Genomic DNA, 18524 nt, shown 5'->3' on the forward strand with positions numbered 1-18524 from the left:
CGGTCATCGGGCGTCCACACTTGGACGCCCGCCCGTCCATACTTGGGTGCCCGCCCGTTACAATGACAAAGAATGCCACTCTCTCATTTGGGAGTCGTGTGCTCTCCCTCTCTCTCTCTCTCTCTCTCTCTCTCTCTCTCTCTACGCCATAGCCATGGCCATGTTCCTATTTGATCCGCCATAGCATCCACGTCATGTTTTCTACACAAGAAAAAACACGATGAAGACGAAGAAGATGAATAGACCTCTAAAAGAGATGAAAAGCCTAGCATGGCATACTTTGTTTAACCACCCAACCATCATATATACCAATGACCTTGGGCACCCAATGTATACCTTATCGGCCACACACCATACTCATGTGCCCTAATTGTCCCCGCTGGTATCCCCATGCAACACACCACTAGGTCTTTGGCCTACAACTGCCACCCATGAACATTACCCATTCACACTTAATCTCATAAGCAGTAATGTGTAATCGTATGCTACTGTTGGGTCCCACACACTGCTGGCATGTCCCATACTTTCCTAGCATGTCCCACACTTTGCCAACGTGTCACATGCTTTGCCAGCATGTACTTGTAAGGGTCATAAACACCCAACCTGCAAGTCAAAAGCCCATGGGGTGACTTGCCATACATTCTCGGTTGTGTTGGCACATCAAACAAAACCATCACCTCCAAGCTATGTACTTTCCAAATGCTCTGCCTCCTGACGCTCATGATGTCAGTGAATAGGCACAAGTCCACTTATATCCTACCACTACAAGCCATAGGCCACGCGGACAGGAATATGTGTTCCACGTCCCATTCTCTTCCTCGTAATATGCTGCAGTAAGGCTTCCCCATGGCATGTGCTAATTATCCACGTGGCAAATTACCCTAGAAATTTGTCTTCTTGAAGTTTGGTTGAGTTCCCTCAGAAAGGAAGGTGTGGACGAATTGAAAGAGAAATTGAGAAGTTCATGTTTATTTTGAGACAAAACATTTTTAATCTCTTTTTATTGTACTACCAAACTGCACAGCGCTGCTAGCACAACCTTCTGCACAGAGGAATGTTAAGATCTGACGAGAACTAAACGCAAACCCTAATTCAATATTCATTTTTCCCCCAAAATTTTTTTTATAAAAAACCATCTGAGTTTTGCTGGCAATTAGAAGCAGGAAAAGCTGACCTGCATAGGGGAAGGGGGGCTGCCGAGGGGCCAGAATATGCGGTGCCAGTCCTGGACGGAGAGAGACGACAGGGCCAGCGAGACGGCCACATGGATAAGAGAGACTAGGCGGTTGCAGAAGTCGTGGGAACGCTTGGGTAGCAAAGCTCGCACCAACAGAAACGCAGCAGTCCACGCGCAAAACCCAACCCCTAACACCTTCGCAGGCTCGATCTCCATGTCCATAGCCATAGACAGCCAGAAGAATGTCTCTCTGAATTCAAGTTCGCCTTTACGTTCGCCAGTAATGCAGCTTCAAACATCATTTTATAGAGGTAAGAGCCCCGTCCCGCGCAGGGGAGCGCGGCCTGTCGGGCGCGCTCCACCGAGAGACAATACAAGACGCGGAATACCGTTCTTCCCAAGACATGTCCAAACGGGGCATCTCCCAAGACATGTAATAGAGCCGCATATGGGGCATGTGTGGGTCAGTAGATAACTCTCAAAATCAAAACTAGTTTTCCCCTACTTTTATAGCAGGATGGGCTCTCGGTTGGCAAAGTACAACATAAAAGAGCCCATGCATGTTGAGAAACTATTATTTCCTGTCTAAGGCGTGAAGCCTAGTTGTGTGATACTTTTCTTCATTGGCATGCATGCTGAGTAACTATTATTTCCCTGTCTAAGGAGTGCAGCCCTGCATGATCATCAATAACAAGACACCACCCTTTCTAATGCGTGAAGCCAGGTTGTGTGATACTTTTCTTCATTGGCATGCATGCTGAGAAACTATTATTTCCCTGTCTAAGGAGTGCAGCCCTGCATGATTATCAATAACAAGACACCACCCTTTACTCATGTACATCTAAAAAGGGGAAACTGCAACCATCTAACGCCCCCTTACAAAGAATGGTTGTTTGTCGAATAGGTGCCATGGTGAAAGAATTGGATGGGTCGTTATGTGTGTAAAGCCCTTAAGGTGTCTGTATTAGCGCATCTCCATTGGTTGGCAACCAAGTAGAATTCGATGATGGTTGCCACCATTTCTAATTGTTCAAACTCTCATGATAAATGAGTCCATGCTACGCCACGACAAAGAGAAAGTGTGTATAGACCTATTCATCACATAGCCATGTAAGCCTGCATGTGTTTGCAATCGATCTTGAAGTGGGGCAATAACAAAGCTACCAATGTTCAAATCGAAGGTTTGTGATTATTAACCTAGAAAATTTTTAAAACGCGTAACCTCATGCAAATTGTTTCTTACATACACTTTATATCATATTTAAAAGATTGTATCTATATTCAATAACACGTAACATCATGCAAATTGTTTATTACATACACTCTATATCATATTGAAAGATGAGATAAAATGTCTTGCCACATAATCAATTGTGATACAGTAGCCTTCTACTTCAATGAAGGATAAACCTAGCTCTTGCAAGTTGGCACACATAAAAGCATTTGTGGCACATGGTAGCCTGCAACAATGAAGGATAAACCTAACTCTTGCAAGTTGGCACACACAAAAGCCTTTTAAGTCTTTATTTTCCTTGTTTTCTATTTAGAGCCCTTAATAATATTCATGCCTACATCAACCTAAACAAATATAAATTTACTCAAAAACTTCTTTTGCAAAAAATATATAGTTTCTTTAAGAAAGCACACATAATAGTCATAGTTAAGGATATTGACTAAATTTGTATCAAAACTTCTCTTTGCATACTTTCTAGGCTCTCCATACACTCCTCCCAAAATCAAACGACTAAAAAATAAAGCCAATGTGTATCTAAAGCAACAAATGTCCTATAACATAAAAAGAAGCAACTTAGGTCGATGTGGACTAAAGTAACAAATTTTTATATTGTTGATTGCACAAGAAAAACATATGCTCTCAAAAGGTAATGTTTTCACATCATCTCAAATATCAAGTATGGAAATAATATACTTTGTAAGGTTTCACTCCCCTCTCTCTCTCTCTCTCTCTCTCTCTCTCTCTCTCTCTCTCTCTCTCTCTCTCTCTCTCTCTCTCTCTCTCTCTCTCTCTCTCTCTCTCTCTCTCTCTCTCTCTCTCTCTCTCTCTCTCTATGCTGTTCGCGCTGCGCGCTGGTGGTCTCTCGCTGTCCATGGCATGACGCCTTTCCTCTTTCACTGCTCGTGCTACGCGCTGGTGGTCTCTCTCGCTGGTCGCCCTGTTCACACTGCGCGCTGGTGGTCACCCTCTAGCTGCTCGCGCTGTCCATGGCGTGACGTCTTTGCTCTCTCATTGTTGCGCTGCTGCGCGCTGGTGGTCTCAACACCCTCTCGCTGCTCGCGCTGGTGGTCTCACGCTATGCGCTGGTGGTCTGCGCACCCTTGCTGTGCTGCGCTTGGCGTTGCCCTTCGTACCCACCCCGCCCGAGCTGCCCTGCTTACATTGCCCACCCCTGATGTGCTCGCGCTGTGCTAGCCTGCTCGCACTGTGCTTGCACTGCCAAAAATTCTCTCTCTCTCTCTCTCTCTCTCTCTCTCTCTCTCTCTCTCTCTCTCTCTCTCTCTCTCTCTCTCTCTCTCTCTCTCTCTCTCTCTCTCTCTCTCTCTCTCTCTCGCTCCTCTCTGCCCCTGTGGGAAGCACTGCATAATAATCTTGAGGAATGGCTTCGAGTCTCCAAGAGAAGCTCGAGGCCCTCGAGATGGCAATGAAGGCACTAATCAAGGAGAACAAGAAGACATCCGATTCCAACCTCAATGAGGTGGAGAACAAGTTACACCGAGCACATCATGGCCCTCGAAGTACGGGTCACGGAACTTGAACAAGAGAACACGGCACTCAAGGAGGAGTTGAGTGCACTGAAAGTGGAACTGGTAGCTGTCAAGAACACCGAGAATGAAGAAGGGGAGATCAATGGCAACACTCTCACGGCCATCAAAGAAGAGATCTCCAAGGAGATCACAAAGTACATGGAGGGGAAACTTGAAGCCAAGCAATCATGATGGGTTGAACTGGTGAAGAAGAACATCCATAAAGAGGTGAGGGAGGAGACTCGCAGGGAAGAACACCAAATCATTCCCACCACCATTGAAGAGGAGAAGATGAGGTAGGCCTGCCGCCTCAACATTCGAGTCACAAGTATAGCCGAGACACCCGACTCCACTCCCGAGAAATATGGACAGCTTCTATGCACAGCTTCTATGCACACGAAGCTCGGCTATAGGGAAGAGGACCCTTTCCCCTTCACCAAAACATGGAGAGCCGGGAAAGACTTCACACGCAAGCGAGCCCTCATCCTTTAGTTTGCAGAAGAGACGGAGAGGGCCACCTTCATGAGGAAGAAGGTGATTCTACGAGGATTACAGGGAGATCCTATCTATTTGGATGTCGACCTTACGAAGATGCAGATAGAACACAGGAAAACATGCATGCCGAGAGTCCTACAGGCCCAGAAAGAGGGCAAGAGACCATTCTATCGCGATGGTCGTGTCATCATCAATGATTAGCGCCAAGCGGCCTATGGGACATCAGCTATGGAGGATCCAGATTCACAAATACATATAGCAATTTGGAACTGCAATGGAGCACTTTGGACACATCCTGGGAGGATGGAGGAGGTCATGGAGGGACGGGAAATCATACTACTTACAGAGACACACCAGAGCCTAGAGAGGGGGCTACCCAAAGTAGAGGGTTATCAGTGGGAGTCTACACAAAGGGGGACCACACGGCAGAGCACATCGAGAGGATCTAGAGGTATAGCGGTACTCTTCAGGCGAGAGCTACATGAGTGCCTATAGGTGGTATCTAGATACATGTGGATCAGATATAGCGGTACTCTTCAGGCGAGAGCTACATGAGTGCCTACAGGTGGTAGCTAGATACATGTGGATCAGACTGCAGCTCTCGACAAACATGGTGTTATACATTGCTCTATGCTACTTCTCTCCTAGAGGATCAAGATATGCCATGACAGCAGACGAGGAGAGTAGAGAGGAGGAAGAGGACACAAGGCCATTAGGAGAGTCACCATATGCAGCCCTTTCAGATGAGATCATACACTACTCCAACCTGGGGAAAGTCCTCCTTATGGTGGGGGACTTCAATGCACAGCCGACAATGCGATATTTATGATTTCGAGCACCCCCAGGTGATGCACACACTAGAGGTGGAGGACACGAGAGCTTGTAGGGTGTCAGAGGACATGGGGCCGGATAACACCAGATATGGTCATCACTTACTTGAGTTGGGAGCCTGACACCATCTCGTTATTTATAACAGGATGAGATAGTGGCAGGATTCAGGAGCACTGACATGCTTTCCACGGTTAGGGGGAGGTAGCATAGTGGACTACATCATGGGGTCCATGGAGACCACACAGGCAGTGACATCTTTCACCATCCCCCCCTGTCCTATCAGTGTGCGGATCACACGTACCTCTGGCTGTCTCACTGGCGAGCTCCACACACCAACACCCACACAGCCCACACAGGCATCGCATACCACTTTCTACTTCACCCATGACCTAGCAGACATGTATGAGCATCATGTATATGACGGGCTACTCCAAATGGATCCACTGTCACCTCTAGACACACTCACCACTCAGATGTCATCTCCACTACATACGGCCGCCACCCGCAGCTTCCCCCATCATACACACATTGCACACACAGATAGATCTAGGAGCATGCCCCAGAATCGGTGGTATGATGATGAGTGCAGAGAGCTATACAGACACCTCCGTGCCTGGGGACCATTACACAAAGACAGGCGAGCCAACAGATAAGGACCCTCACACGCAATAAGAGGCGTGCATATGAGGAGGCACAGTACTGGGATATATACCACCTACTCATGAGCAGAGATACAGCCACTGTATGGCATAGGATGAGAGAGCCTTGCCCTCGCAAATGGCACACATATACAAAGAGCCTCCACCATATCCCTCAGCAACAACTGCCCATACCATAGCCACAGGAGCCCTGTCTACCACCACCTCTACTTTCTTTACCGCCGCGATGGTAGAGAGAGCTATTCGCCGGTTACAGCATGGGAGATCAGCTGACCACACAGGAATACAGAGTGAGCATCTTATTTATGCAACTGACACACTGGCACCCTTTGTTGCTCACCTCTTTAATAGGGCACTAGCGGAGGGCCTACCAGTTGAGTGGACTATGCACACCATCGTGCCTCTCCACAAAGCGGGAGACATGCTAGACTCTAGCAACTACAAGACTATCATGATTGGTCATACATTGGCCAAACTTTATGATGCAGTGCTTGAGGTAGAGTTGAGCTCATATGCAGAGAAGGAGGGACTACGAGCACCAGGGCAGGCTGGATTCCGACGAGCTTTCTCCACTATTGACCATATATTCACTATGAGATGTTTGATTGATCAGGCTAGGGCACGGGAGAGGAGATTATACTGCTGCTTTGTGGATTTTCGCAAAGCATTTGACACCACGGTGCCACGGGAGAGACTCTTCCAGCACCTCCATCACATATGGTTTGGGACATCTATGCTTTATATGAGCAGGTACTCAGGTGTATACAATGTCTCGGGGGGGCTATCTGATGTTATTGTTGCAAGCACCATAGGTGTGAAGCAAGGATGCGCACACTCTCCTACACTATTTGGGTTATACATTAATGAGGTGGCTGACTTCATTGTTCACGGTGGTGGGGACGAGGTAGACATCTCAGGTACCAGAGTCCACATTATGCTATATGCAGATGATATTATTTTGGTCTCTGAGTCGCAGATGGGACTACATCATCATCTCCATGCACTCGATGACTTCTGCACACAGAGGGGACTTACAGTGAACCTTGGGAAAACCAAGGTCATGATTTTCTACACCTCAGGACCGGTTAGACGACGATAGGCCATCTTCATACTAGCAGGAGGACAGGTAGAGGTGGTGGACTCATATGTGTACTTGGGGATTACATTTGCGACTCTGCCAGGAAGATTTACTATGACACAGGCAGCAAGGACACGAGGGTATGCAGCTCTGGCCATGCTAGAGAGACAATGTCACCAAGAGCCCCGCACGAAGGGGTTGTTGTTTGACACACTAGTCACCCCTGCTTTGATGTATGCTGCAGCAGTATGGGCACCTAGGCTTGCCACCTCCACATGGTCTCAGATAAAGAGGCCTCAAATTCTCATGCTCTCACGGATGATCCACAATAAACCCTCTGTCCCATATGACATTGTCAGTTTGCTGCACCTCCTATGCTAGTAGAGGTCCTCTTCCAGATGATCTGCTTCATACAGAGGATCAGAGATATGCCATCAGATCGACTCTCGCATAGAGCTTTTGAGGCGTCCAGGCAGTTCGTAGAGAGTGGAGATAGGAGATCATGGTACTCACAGATGATACAGTGGCTCACTCTCAACATGGATCACCTGCCACCTTTCCAGTATGATATACATGCACCACACATCCAGCACTCTCACAGTGAGAGGAACAGAGTCCTTTGGTAGGATTTATGGCAGTGATACACTCAGAAGATTTGGATTACACCCAGCTAGCCTTTACCCCGCCACCAACGATGCTATACTATAGATATCAGTTTGTGTATCTCAGCAGATGGATTCATTCAGCGACTCGGATATATGGATGTGTACATGCTTCACACTGCCCGAGTGGTGATTGGCCAACTCAGAGTGTCAGCGCACCAGCTTGAGATTGAGGCAGGTAGGGCAACACGGATCCCCAGAGCAGAGAGGATATGCAGACTATGCCAGGAGGAGGTTGAGAGTGAGGAGCATTATGTATGTAGATGCCTAGCATATAGTGACATTAGAGAGAGATACACCACCATCTTCAATGGACATCCCTCACTCCGCTAGATCATGAAATCCGCAGACCATCGTAGATTTGGCCAGTTCTTGCTAGAGACACAACGCCACAGAAAGGCACTACTATGAACTTATACCACAGGGAGAGGTGGGCGACAGCTCTAACTCACTGATTTCTTCCAGGCTACCAGACTCCCATACTACATTAGAGGGAGATCACAGAGATACACCACCATCTTCAATGGACATCCCTCACTCCACCAGATCATGAAATCCGCAGACCACCGTAGATTTGGCCAGTTCTTTCTAGAGACACAACGCCACAGAGAGGCACTACTATGAACTTATACCACAGGGAGAGGTGAGCGACAGCTCTAGCTCACTGATTTCTTCTAGGCTACCAGACTCCCATACTACATTAGAGGGAGATCACAGAGATACGAGCTCGACATCAACACCATATCCAGGAGCAACTAGATCACTTACACTCACACCCAGAGATCATGCTCCGAGGGATTTTTGCCTCGTCATCGCCTCTGTATCACATATTACACCCCCATTATGGTACTGGCTGGAGCTAGACAGATCTGCATTGCATTCTTGTATACCCTATGCATATAGGTTGCATACTGAGCCTCCAGCAGTAGTGCTCCATCCATCACACCCCCCCACTAGCTGAGTACTTTCATAATTTATTTCATGTTCATTTTGTCCTTTTTTTTGGACATCCAGTTGTACATTGATTTGTCTCATAGGTCAAGTTCGACCTCTAGTAGACGTTAATACAACTTTCTTTCTTTCTTTATCTCTCTCTCTCTCTCTCTCTCTCTCTCTCTCTCTCTCTACATATGTATGTATGTATGTATGTATGTGTGTGTATTACATACATACATACATACATATATAAATATACATATATACATATACATATACATATACATATACATGTATGTATGTATGTATGTATGGAGTTCTCTTCTTCTCTTGCTAACCAATTGATTGGTTGGGGACTTCACTCCTAATAAAGGAAAGAATCAAGCCAATCTTAGAGGTAAGAATGATTTTTATGGTTTTTTCCAATTTTTCTCAATGACTTTCTTCTTCTCAACCCCTCTCAAGTTTGAGAAGTTTTTTAAATGATTGTTTTAATTCAAATCAAGCTTTCCCTAAGAGTCTTAAAGTTTTAAGAAAGTTAATCTTTATGCTTATTTATAATGCTTTCTTTAAGTAAATCTCTCTCTGAAAAAGAATAGTCATCTCTATGGCTAATTCTTTAACAAAAGAATGTTTCTCAAAGATAATCTCTTATTTCAAAACTAAACTCTAGGCTTGATGAGCTAGAGATTAAGAGTGATATTTTCATGATTTTGTGCTATTAAAATAATGGTTAAATCTTTTAGATTGTTTATGAGAAGTGAAAAAACTACTTTAACTCATTCTAAATGAGAAATGGATTATCCTAACAAATTGAAAAAGGAGGAATGTTGAAATTAGCTTAATCTAGTGGGATAATCATAATTATCTTTATAATTATGATTAAAATTATGATTTAAATTCATAGTTTAAATTTAAGCTTAAAAGTAGAACTTCTATCATATTTTCATTACAAGCTTTTATTCTTTTAGGAAATTTAAAAATTATCAGTAATAGCAGCAAAGCTATGGTAATTTTTTTTAAAAAAAATACATATCTTATTTTTATGCATAATACTAAAAGAGGAACTCCTACCATATTGTAGCTTTAGAAATCTTAAGTAAAAAGAATGATTTTGACTATATTTATGAAAGAATACTTTTTTGTATTTATGTATAATTATTTAATTTTAAAAAGAGAGAAATTTATGATAAATTTATTTTATGCATAAGAATTTTTAAATGATAAAAGAGGAATTCCCATGACATTTGGAATTCAATCATTTAAATGCAAAAAGAGAAATGTTTGGCATATTCAAAAAATGGATATTTGTATTTAATTAAAAAGAGGAATGCAAAAAGAGAAATGTTTGGCGTATTCAAAAAATGGATATTTGTATTTAATTAAAAAGAGGAATTTTCATGGTATTTTAAGTAGAAAAAGGTTTTAATTAATTTTGATAACAAAAAAGAAATTTTCACCATAATCCCACCTAGAAAATTAGGGTATATTAAAAATTGGTGGAAAGAATATTCTTAGACATTTATGTGGATAAATCACCAAATTGATATATACCCAAAATTGGATTAGTGAAAGAAGAGTATTTTTATAAAATCTCGATATTCTCGTATAGAACTATTTCTTAATCTATTGTGGTTAGGAAGAAATAAAATTCATAAAGTTAGAATTTTCCTTACGGTTAGAAGTTCAGTAGATTTTTATCTGAAGAAAATCCTTAAGAATCAAAGTTAGAAGTAAACCGAATAATTTTTGTTAGACCACGACTGTAAGAATGGCGGCCAATAAATTACTTGCCCATCTCTCGAATCTGAATCAAGCAAAAAACCTCGTGTGACCAATTTCAAATCTTGACACAAAGAATAGATTACTGTTGAATTAGAGTAGTTTTTTCTTAACAGAAATCACCAAGAATCAAGTTGGAAATTCAATCAAATGATGGGTAGATTACCCTGATGTGAGATCAATGATTCTCATTAAGAAAATCTGGATTATGGTGGGAAAAAGGGTTTTGTGGAATCAAACTCAAACCAGGATTACTACTTGCATAGAACCTCTGTTGTTGTTAAAGGATTGTTTTACGCCATAATGTTGGAGGAAGCATTTGGTTTGGGATTTAACTGAGAGACTCGTTGCAATAGCTATCGGGGAGTTGTCGACGAGGGACGTTGCGTAGCAAAGCCTGCCGAGGTCTTAACCAACCTCGGTATGGTTAAAATGGTGCGCTTTCGGTACGATGGGCGAGGACCAACGAAGCGGTCCCTGAGTGAAGTGCTAGGACACCGAAGTAGGATCCTAGAGGGTTTTGACTAGGTGATGCATAGGTTTGCGGTTGCTAGGACACCCATGCGTATGTCGGAAGATATGGATGAATTGAAGGGAATTACCTTTGTGAACTGAATTTTGATATTGGATCTCATTGACTAGCTGGTCTTCAACGGAGAGTCTAGATGATAAATCTTTGTAAAACAACGGACTCAATATTTTGGAGGATTATGATCAGCAATACTATGATTTCATTGAAAGATTGTTTTAAAGACAACCGAATCTATTATAATGGCAATTTCATATTGGGTGTGTAAGTGGTGTGACTACTTGAATTTTGCTGGAAGTGCCGGCTAGGGGGCCTGGGAACTCTTTTCCTCGGTACCTGAGGAAAACATAACCAAATTTTTATAAAGGAATCCCATTACAATGGTTGGCTAACCCATGGGCCGAGGCTGGTGGATCGGGGGATTCCTGCGATACAATTAGTTTTACGATTAAATTACGTTAGTTAGATTAAGACCTAGGAAGACCCTTGTTCTGTGGTGGGAGGGAACCAGCGGTTGTGCCTCACAAAAGGGAAAAAAACGCGGTGATTCTATGGACCAAGTGCAAGTCTCTTCCTTCATTTGACCATGTGACTTTTGGGTTCGGTCGAATCAGTTTGGTTAGCTAAGACTTTGTCTCGTTAAATCAATTCTCTCGTTAGATGATTTTCTTGGTGGAATCGCCCGTGCCTTCCAAGTGAGGGAAGTTTCTTCGGGTTCGGTTTTCGGAGGAACCGTCGGGCTAGTCTCTTGTCCGGACATGTGTGGGGGTGAGGCCCAGAGTGTGGATCCCTGCCCTGTGCAAGAGGCTGACGCTGCTTCCACCGCCAGCGCCCTCGAAGGGGGCACCACGGCGGAGGGGGCTTGGGTTTCACAGCTGGTATCAGAGCATTGTGAAAAGCTAATAAGGAAAAAAAGAATTGTTATCAGAAAATTTATAATAAAAACTCAGAAAGAGCATTTACATAGGAGGGGGCACCTCGAGAGGGGGCTTGGGTTTCACAGCTGGTATCAGAGCATCGTGAAAAGCTAATAAGGAAAAAAAGAATTGTTATCAAAAAATTTATAATAAAAACTCAGAAAGAGCATTTACATATTATATTTTCATTCCTTAAGCTTCATTTTAATGAAGATTTTTAATCAAAGAATTTGGTTTTATAGATGGAAGTTCCACGCTTATCCGGTATTCCTGATCTCACCCAGTCACATAGGATATGACTGCCTTCGCCTTCGAGTATATCGTCTCTTCTGCTACAACTCGAATGAGCCAAGCCAAACTCGCAAGCCATTTCGAGGATTTATATTTTCGAGATCCAGCGGAGAGACAGCAGCACAAGTGGCACGTAGGGCAATATGTCCACGCCTCGTGCAACCAGCGCATGATTGCTGAGGGAGAATATCTCGTTGGCCATGGTCCTGTTGAGGTTAAAAGTGATTCATCGTGTTATTCTGTATCACCCCACGCCTCGAGATTTCAGACTTTCCTGCCATATCTATAGACTTCTTAGATGTTTTATCCCAAGTAGTAAGATAGTAGCTCCTTTGAGGGAACATTTGTATAGGGGCATGTCTGTAGCCCAGTATCGCCGTCATGCATTTCCCACGGAGGTTTTGACTTTCTGGAGCCGAGATGCTCTATATACATATTGCAACCTTTATGTAAATAAAGAAATGTTTTGTGGAAAATTCCCTGTTATATAAGTGATTGTTTATTATATGATGAATTGAAGAAGCAAGATCTGTTACTCGGACATATGTCATAGATCTCCAATAAGATCGTTTATCTTGTTTAAGCAATTATTTTCCAAACCTCTTAAGTCTTAGGATCTCGTTTTGACGAAATCAAAATAAAAATTTAATAATGTATCAGTTTTGGCAAAATCACGAGGCAAGCAAACTGTGGCCAACAGCCGGATCCTCTCCTCATAGATGAGGAAGAACTTGACCCCGATGTTCGTAAGGCCCTTCACAGAACTCAGCCAAGTCCCTTCAAGGGTGAAGGGGGAACTTGGGCAAGGCTGTGGAGAAGTGGGTTGAGGCCATGGAAGAATATTTTGATGTCACCGGTTAGAAAATGAGAGGAGCAAAATGGCTCTCGCAAGGCTGAAGATAGTGGAAACAGCCAGGGTGACATGGAGAAACCATTGCGATACCAACCAACTGGATAGGAACACCCAGTCCTGGAATGATCTCAAAGCTTATCTAAGGAAGAGATTTTGTCCCCCCCGAATTTTTAGAAACCAAGATGAATGAATTCTTAGAGTTAAATGAGGGGAGCAAGTCTATTGAAGAATATCACCAGGCGTTTGCTCTTCTCCTCAAGTACTCACCACCGTTAGACGAAGAGAGCAACTCATGGCCAGGTTCATTCGAGGAATGAACGAACCTTTGGACATCCTGGTGGTTAAGAATGCCAAGCCAATTTCCATGGCTGAAGCTGCAAGGATGGTGAAGGACTTTGCCAAAGCCTTTATCGTTAAAGCCAACTCCCTCATCCTTCAAGAGATTCCAAACACTACCGGGAAGTTCTTCCAACCTTCCGCCTCCAAAGAGACACCAAGGTCCCAATCAAAATCAGGAGACAGGAAGTTTCAGGAATGAAGACCTTTTCCTCAAAGCTCTTTCTTAGGAACTCCGACTCTTTCAAGAATGCAGAGGGAAGAGCTTCGAAGTTAAAACAGATGTTTTGGATGCCAGGGGATTGGGCACCAGCTCAAGGATTGCCCATCTCCTTCTGTGGGCGAAGGAAGCCAGAGTTCAGAGAAAGACTCCTTCGTATCAGTCCAATCAGGGTCCCCTGCGCGAAAAATCAGGGCAACCCCAGAAGAGTGCTAGCTTAGCCTGCAGCCTCCATGCAAAGTAGTCTCCGAACTCTCTCCCAGAATTGGGGAAACCAAACAGAGAGTTCCACCTCAGGACTGCAGCTAGAGCCATCACTATAGCTGAGGAAGTGGAGGAAGAAAAAGGACAGATCTATGCCACAATTGAGCATTAGAGGCAGAATCGTCAATTCTCAATCCTCCAAACTCCAGTAGAGTACCAGGGTAAGCAATTCAAGCTTTTGATTGATTCAGGCAGTACTCATTTTTTTATTTCTCCAAGATGTCTATGTAAGTCCTAAATAAAAAATCAGGGAAACCTAAGTAAGTGGAATTGGCCCAGTGTGGAAAGATTCTTTTCACACACCTTGAGACAGACCCTATTCAGTTTAGTCTAGATGGGAACGTAGCAGATTGCTAGTTTAGAGTCCTACCCTTGGGAATCTATGATGGAATCCTTGGAATGGATTGGCTCCATGAGAATCAGAGGAGGCTGACATTCATTGTCACAATGGAACCATTTCTTTCCTTGACCTTCACAGGAATAAAGTTCAAGGAGTTGGAATTTTCGGATCCCCACCAGTGCTGCAATTAGTCAAGGCTTCTAAATTGTTAAAAGGGCTCAGAAAGAGGCAAGGTGCTTATGTCGTTAAGATGAATCTGGTAGACATAAAATGTAAGGCTAAAGAACCAGAGTGGTTAAGTGAGTATGTAGATGTGTTCCCAGAAGAGCTGACTGAGATGCCTCCGACTCGCGAAGTAGATCATGAGATCGAGTTAACCCCCGGAGCTCAACCAATAGCCCAGTGCATTCAAAATGCCAGTCCCCGAAGCCATAGAAATTAAGGAGCAGTTAAAAAAATTGTTAGAGCAGGGATTCATCACACCCAGTGTTTCACCTTGGGGTGCGCCCGTTCTCTGTATTGACTACAGAGGATTGAATCAGTTAACAATTAAGAATAAGTATACTATCCCAAATGTTCACAAAGATAGATCTCAAATCCAGGTACTACCAGATCACAATCAAAGAACAGGACATCCCAAAGACAGCATTCAACACTCGCTATGGGCATTATGAGTTCATAGTCATGCCATTTGGATTGACTAATGCCCCGGTGACATTTAATCGTCTTATGCTGGATATTCTCAGAGAATACTTGGATGATTTTGTTCTTGTCTTCTTTGATGACATCTTAGTATACTCAAAGAATGCTGCAGATCATGAAGACCATGTGCGCAAGGTCCTGGAAATTCTAAGGAATAAAGAGTGCTCTAAGATCAATATTCTATCAGACATCTTTACTTATAGAGCAACTAAGCACTTTTAGCAACTTCTTCACTTATAGTAACATGCAAGATTTGATAGTCACCCTGCCTTCTTGCAGTAATGTAAATCTATTATAATGTCAATGTATGTGAACCAGTTCATAAGCCAGTCACATACATATACATGTGCCAACACCTGTAACACTTAGGATATGTGCACAAATTGTCTACACAACAAATTTTTAGTTCTACTCTATAAAAACGTGTTTGGCCAAAAATTATCCTGAAATAACATTTTCCCATAGTGCTTGCATAAACCTTGTAGTGGCCTATAACATGCTCGAAACACACTTGAAAACTTGCAAAAAGGTAGTTAAATACACACAATATGGTCTTCTTCCTTCAGCCAAGGTAGTTCACAAAGTTAAGTACACACATTATGGCCTTCTTCCTTCACCAAGAGGATGCCTCAATCTGAGATAATGACTTTCTAGTTTTCATGTAGCTCATAGCTACTAAAGGTGTTGCTCCAAAATCAAAGAGAAAGAGATTGAAATACCCTTACTTGTGTACTGCTTCCTTACTTGCCTTGTTCTTGCCTCTTGCTTACATCCTTCTTAACTCTCACACAATCCAAAGCTCTAATACCATAAAGAGAGTGTGGGAGAGGGAGAGGGAGAGCTTGAGTTCCTTTGCAAGCAAATATAAAAAGAGAAAATTAGACAACAATAAATTAAACTTGGGGGATTCACTGTTAGAAAACTTATGATATCACGTGAGTACACAAGAGGAGGTTTTTTTAAAATGAGGCATAAGCTTATAAGGTAGCGGTAAGGCCATGTATTTAGGTGAATACTAAATCTTAAATTGAAGTTAGGGGGAGGGGGAGGGGGGGGCATCCAGTCTACACTAATAGTAGGGCAAGCACTAAATTGTCTCCAAATAGACATATATCTAAACACAATCACTAAATTAGCATGCTGAAATCTAGTCATCTAGTCTACACTAATATTAGGGAATTCCCAACATGGGCATGGTGAGAAAGCACTAAATTGTCTCCAAACACAAACACCTTTGTTAGCATGCTAAAATCCCATGATAACATTGGTGTTAGAAGTCCTCATTTGAAATAGTTGAAAGTTAATGCTACATCATTAGTTTCTATATATTTTGGAAGTCCTCATTTTGCACACCATGTGTATGTTGTGTCATGGTTTCACATCACTTTCATGGTGCATGTATGTTAATGATTGATATCAAGAAATGATCACAACATGCTTCAATAATGATTCAACTAGGTTATGGTGATTTACATGATTTCCTGGTACTTAACATCTATTTCTTGGTAGCATGCATGAAGTACTCAATAAGGTTCAAAGTAGCATACTTTAATCTAAGGAGAGGGGGTGTGTAAATGCTAGAGAAAAAACATAGATATAAGGAAGGGGGTTGACATAGTCATTTTAAAAGTTATCCTTATAAGCTTAAATAGAGGGGTATTATCATCTTATGAGCATCATATATAGGGAATTTTCTTGAGGTTCATGCATGCAAGTGATGCCCCCATTTATTTTGTGAGTGAATCCTTGGGAATTTAAATATATAAGAGTACATACTATAATAGAAAATTAGACAAGAATAAATTAAAGATATAAGAGTACATACTATAAGCGAAAGTACTCTCTTCATATAATATACAAAGGTCAGTCCATCGTGTGAACCTGACTATATGAATTGGTGCTATAACTATGCCATACTCTAGTAATACAAATGTGGTTATCACACAGCCTGCTGCTATTCACTAGCGGCATATCAACCATAATCTCACTGACTGTGCCAATGGTATAAGTGTGCAGAAGCTAGTACCTAGGCAAGTCATCAATGTCTGTAACACTAGTTGATCTCGATATCTCAACAAAGACGTGGCTTGATGCCTATAAAAGCAATTTACTTGGTGGAAGTATTATAATAATTCATTCATCATTTTGTTGTGCAATCTCTCTCCATTATGCTCCCTCTCCCTCTCCCTCTCCCTCTCCCTCTCCCTCTATCTCTCTATCTCTATCTCTCTCTAACTCTTTCCCCTCTTTTGCACCATTATCATGGCATGAGATTTCACCTTACTTGCAATCTATTCCTACTCACTTTTCATGGATATCTTTCATCCTCTCCGCATAGCTACATATGTATGATCTTGAATGCCAATATCAAGATATACTCATGTCATAAACTGGGGATAATCTCGTATTATATCCTCTTCTTTCTCCCATGTTGTATCTTCAACTAGGAATAATTTCCACTTGTTTAAATATTCCTTCAAGATCATGTTCCTAAGAAACTTCTCTGTGACATCCAAGACTTATGATGGTTTTAATTTTACTTGCTCTTAAATTGGGATAATAATTTTCTCATCTTCTAGGATATGTCTTGGATCCAAAATATACTTCTTCTATCAACTGACATGGAAAACATTGTGGATTTGAAGTTACGAGGAAAGAAGAAGTTCATAAGATTGATATCTGATCCTCTGCATAATTACATATGGACCATACTATCTAGGTGATAATTTCTTGTACTTTCCAACATTTGAGAGAGAACTCCTCTTAGGTCATACATGAAGAAAGATCATATCATCTTCAAATTCTTGGTTGGATCTCTTCGGGTTAGCATATTGCTTTTTCCTATCCTAAGAATCCTTTACATCTTTTCTTATGGACTACATTTGATGGTCCATCTCATCACATCAAGCATTTACTTAGAAACTTGAACCTTAACTAGTGGGTTAAACTAATTCGAGGATGTAAGGCATTGAGAAGGCATTCTTGCTCATATAACACCTTAAATGGGATCATAAGAGGCATTATAAGAAAACTCCCCACTAGATATAAATAGTTTATCTATCTTCTTAGCTCACAACCAAAAAATATCCACTAGATATAAATAGTTTATATATCTTCTTGGCTCACGACCAAAAAATGTCCACTAGCCTTATAAATACTTTATATATCTTCTTGGCTCACGACCAAAAAATGTCCACTAGATATAAATAGTTTATCAGATATCTTCTTGGCTTATGACCAAAAAATGCATGAAGCATATCCTCAATCACTTGATTAACCCTTTTAGTTTGTCCCATCAATAGGATGAGAAGCAATATTGAGATTGAGGGAACTTTCCACTTCTTCAAAGAAAGTTGTCTAAAATTGAAAAGTAAACTTGGTGTACCTGTCGCTTATTATTTTGCGAGCCAATTTGTGGACTTGGAATATTCTCGCAGAAAGATTTTGGTGATATCAAGTATAGTAAAGGTTTTTTTTATTGGGATTAAGTGAGTGACTTTAATTAACTTGTTTACTACCATAAATAATCCTATAATTGGCCCATTGGAACCTTAATTGGACCATAATCCAAAAATTTCTGAAAATGTAGACCCTTAGGCTAAGGTCCCTTATACCATTTTCAATTAATTCCTAATGCACATTGGAAAGTTCATTTTGAACTTTTGTTTTGGGGGAATCCATTTTAGACACTA

The 18524-nt window shown here is 42.1% G+C and overlaps 1 protein-coding gene across 6 annotated transcripts in view; it reads right to left on the reverse strand.

Annotated features, from left to right (window-relative positions):
* LOC147619158 (uncharacterized) overlaps positions 1–1639 on the reverse strand; it is a 36181-nt gene extending 34542 nt beyond the window's left edge. For 3 of the 6 annotated variants that reach the window (XM_086774334.1, XM_086774333.1, XM_086774332.1), the window contains exon 1: positions 1175–1635. In XM_086774334.1, coding sequence (XP_086630460.1) covers positions 1175–1405 — 231 coding nt within the window. In that variant the 5' untranslated portion in view covers positions 1406–1635. Of the gene's footprint in view, positions 1–1174 lie in introns of all 6 variants that reach the window. The other 3 variants (XR_015262033.1, XR_015262034.1, XR_015262035.1) reach the window with 2 other exon arrangements.
* Between the last annotated feature and the right edge of the window lie 16885 nt (positions 1640–18524).

The sequence above is a fragment of the Cibotium barometz genome, chromosome 34 (genome assembly GCF_041138505.1).
Source record: "Cibotium barometz isolate CiBa-2024 chromosome 34, ASM4113850v1, whole genome shotgun sequence".
Taxonomy (NCBI): Eukaryota; Viridiplantae; Streptophyta; class Polypodiopsida; order Cyatheales; family Cibotiaceae; genus Cibotium; species Cibotium barometz.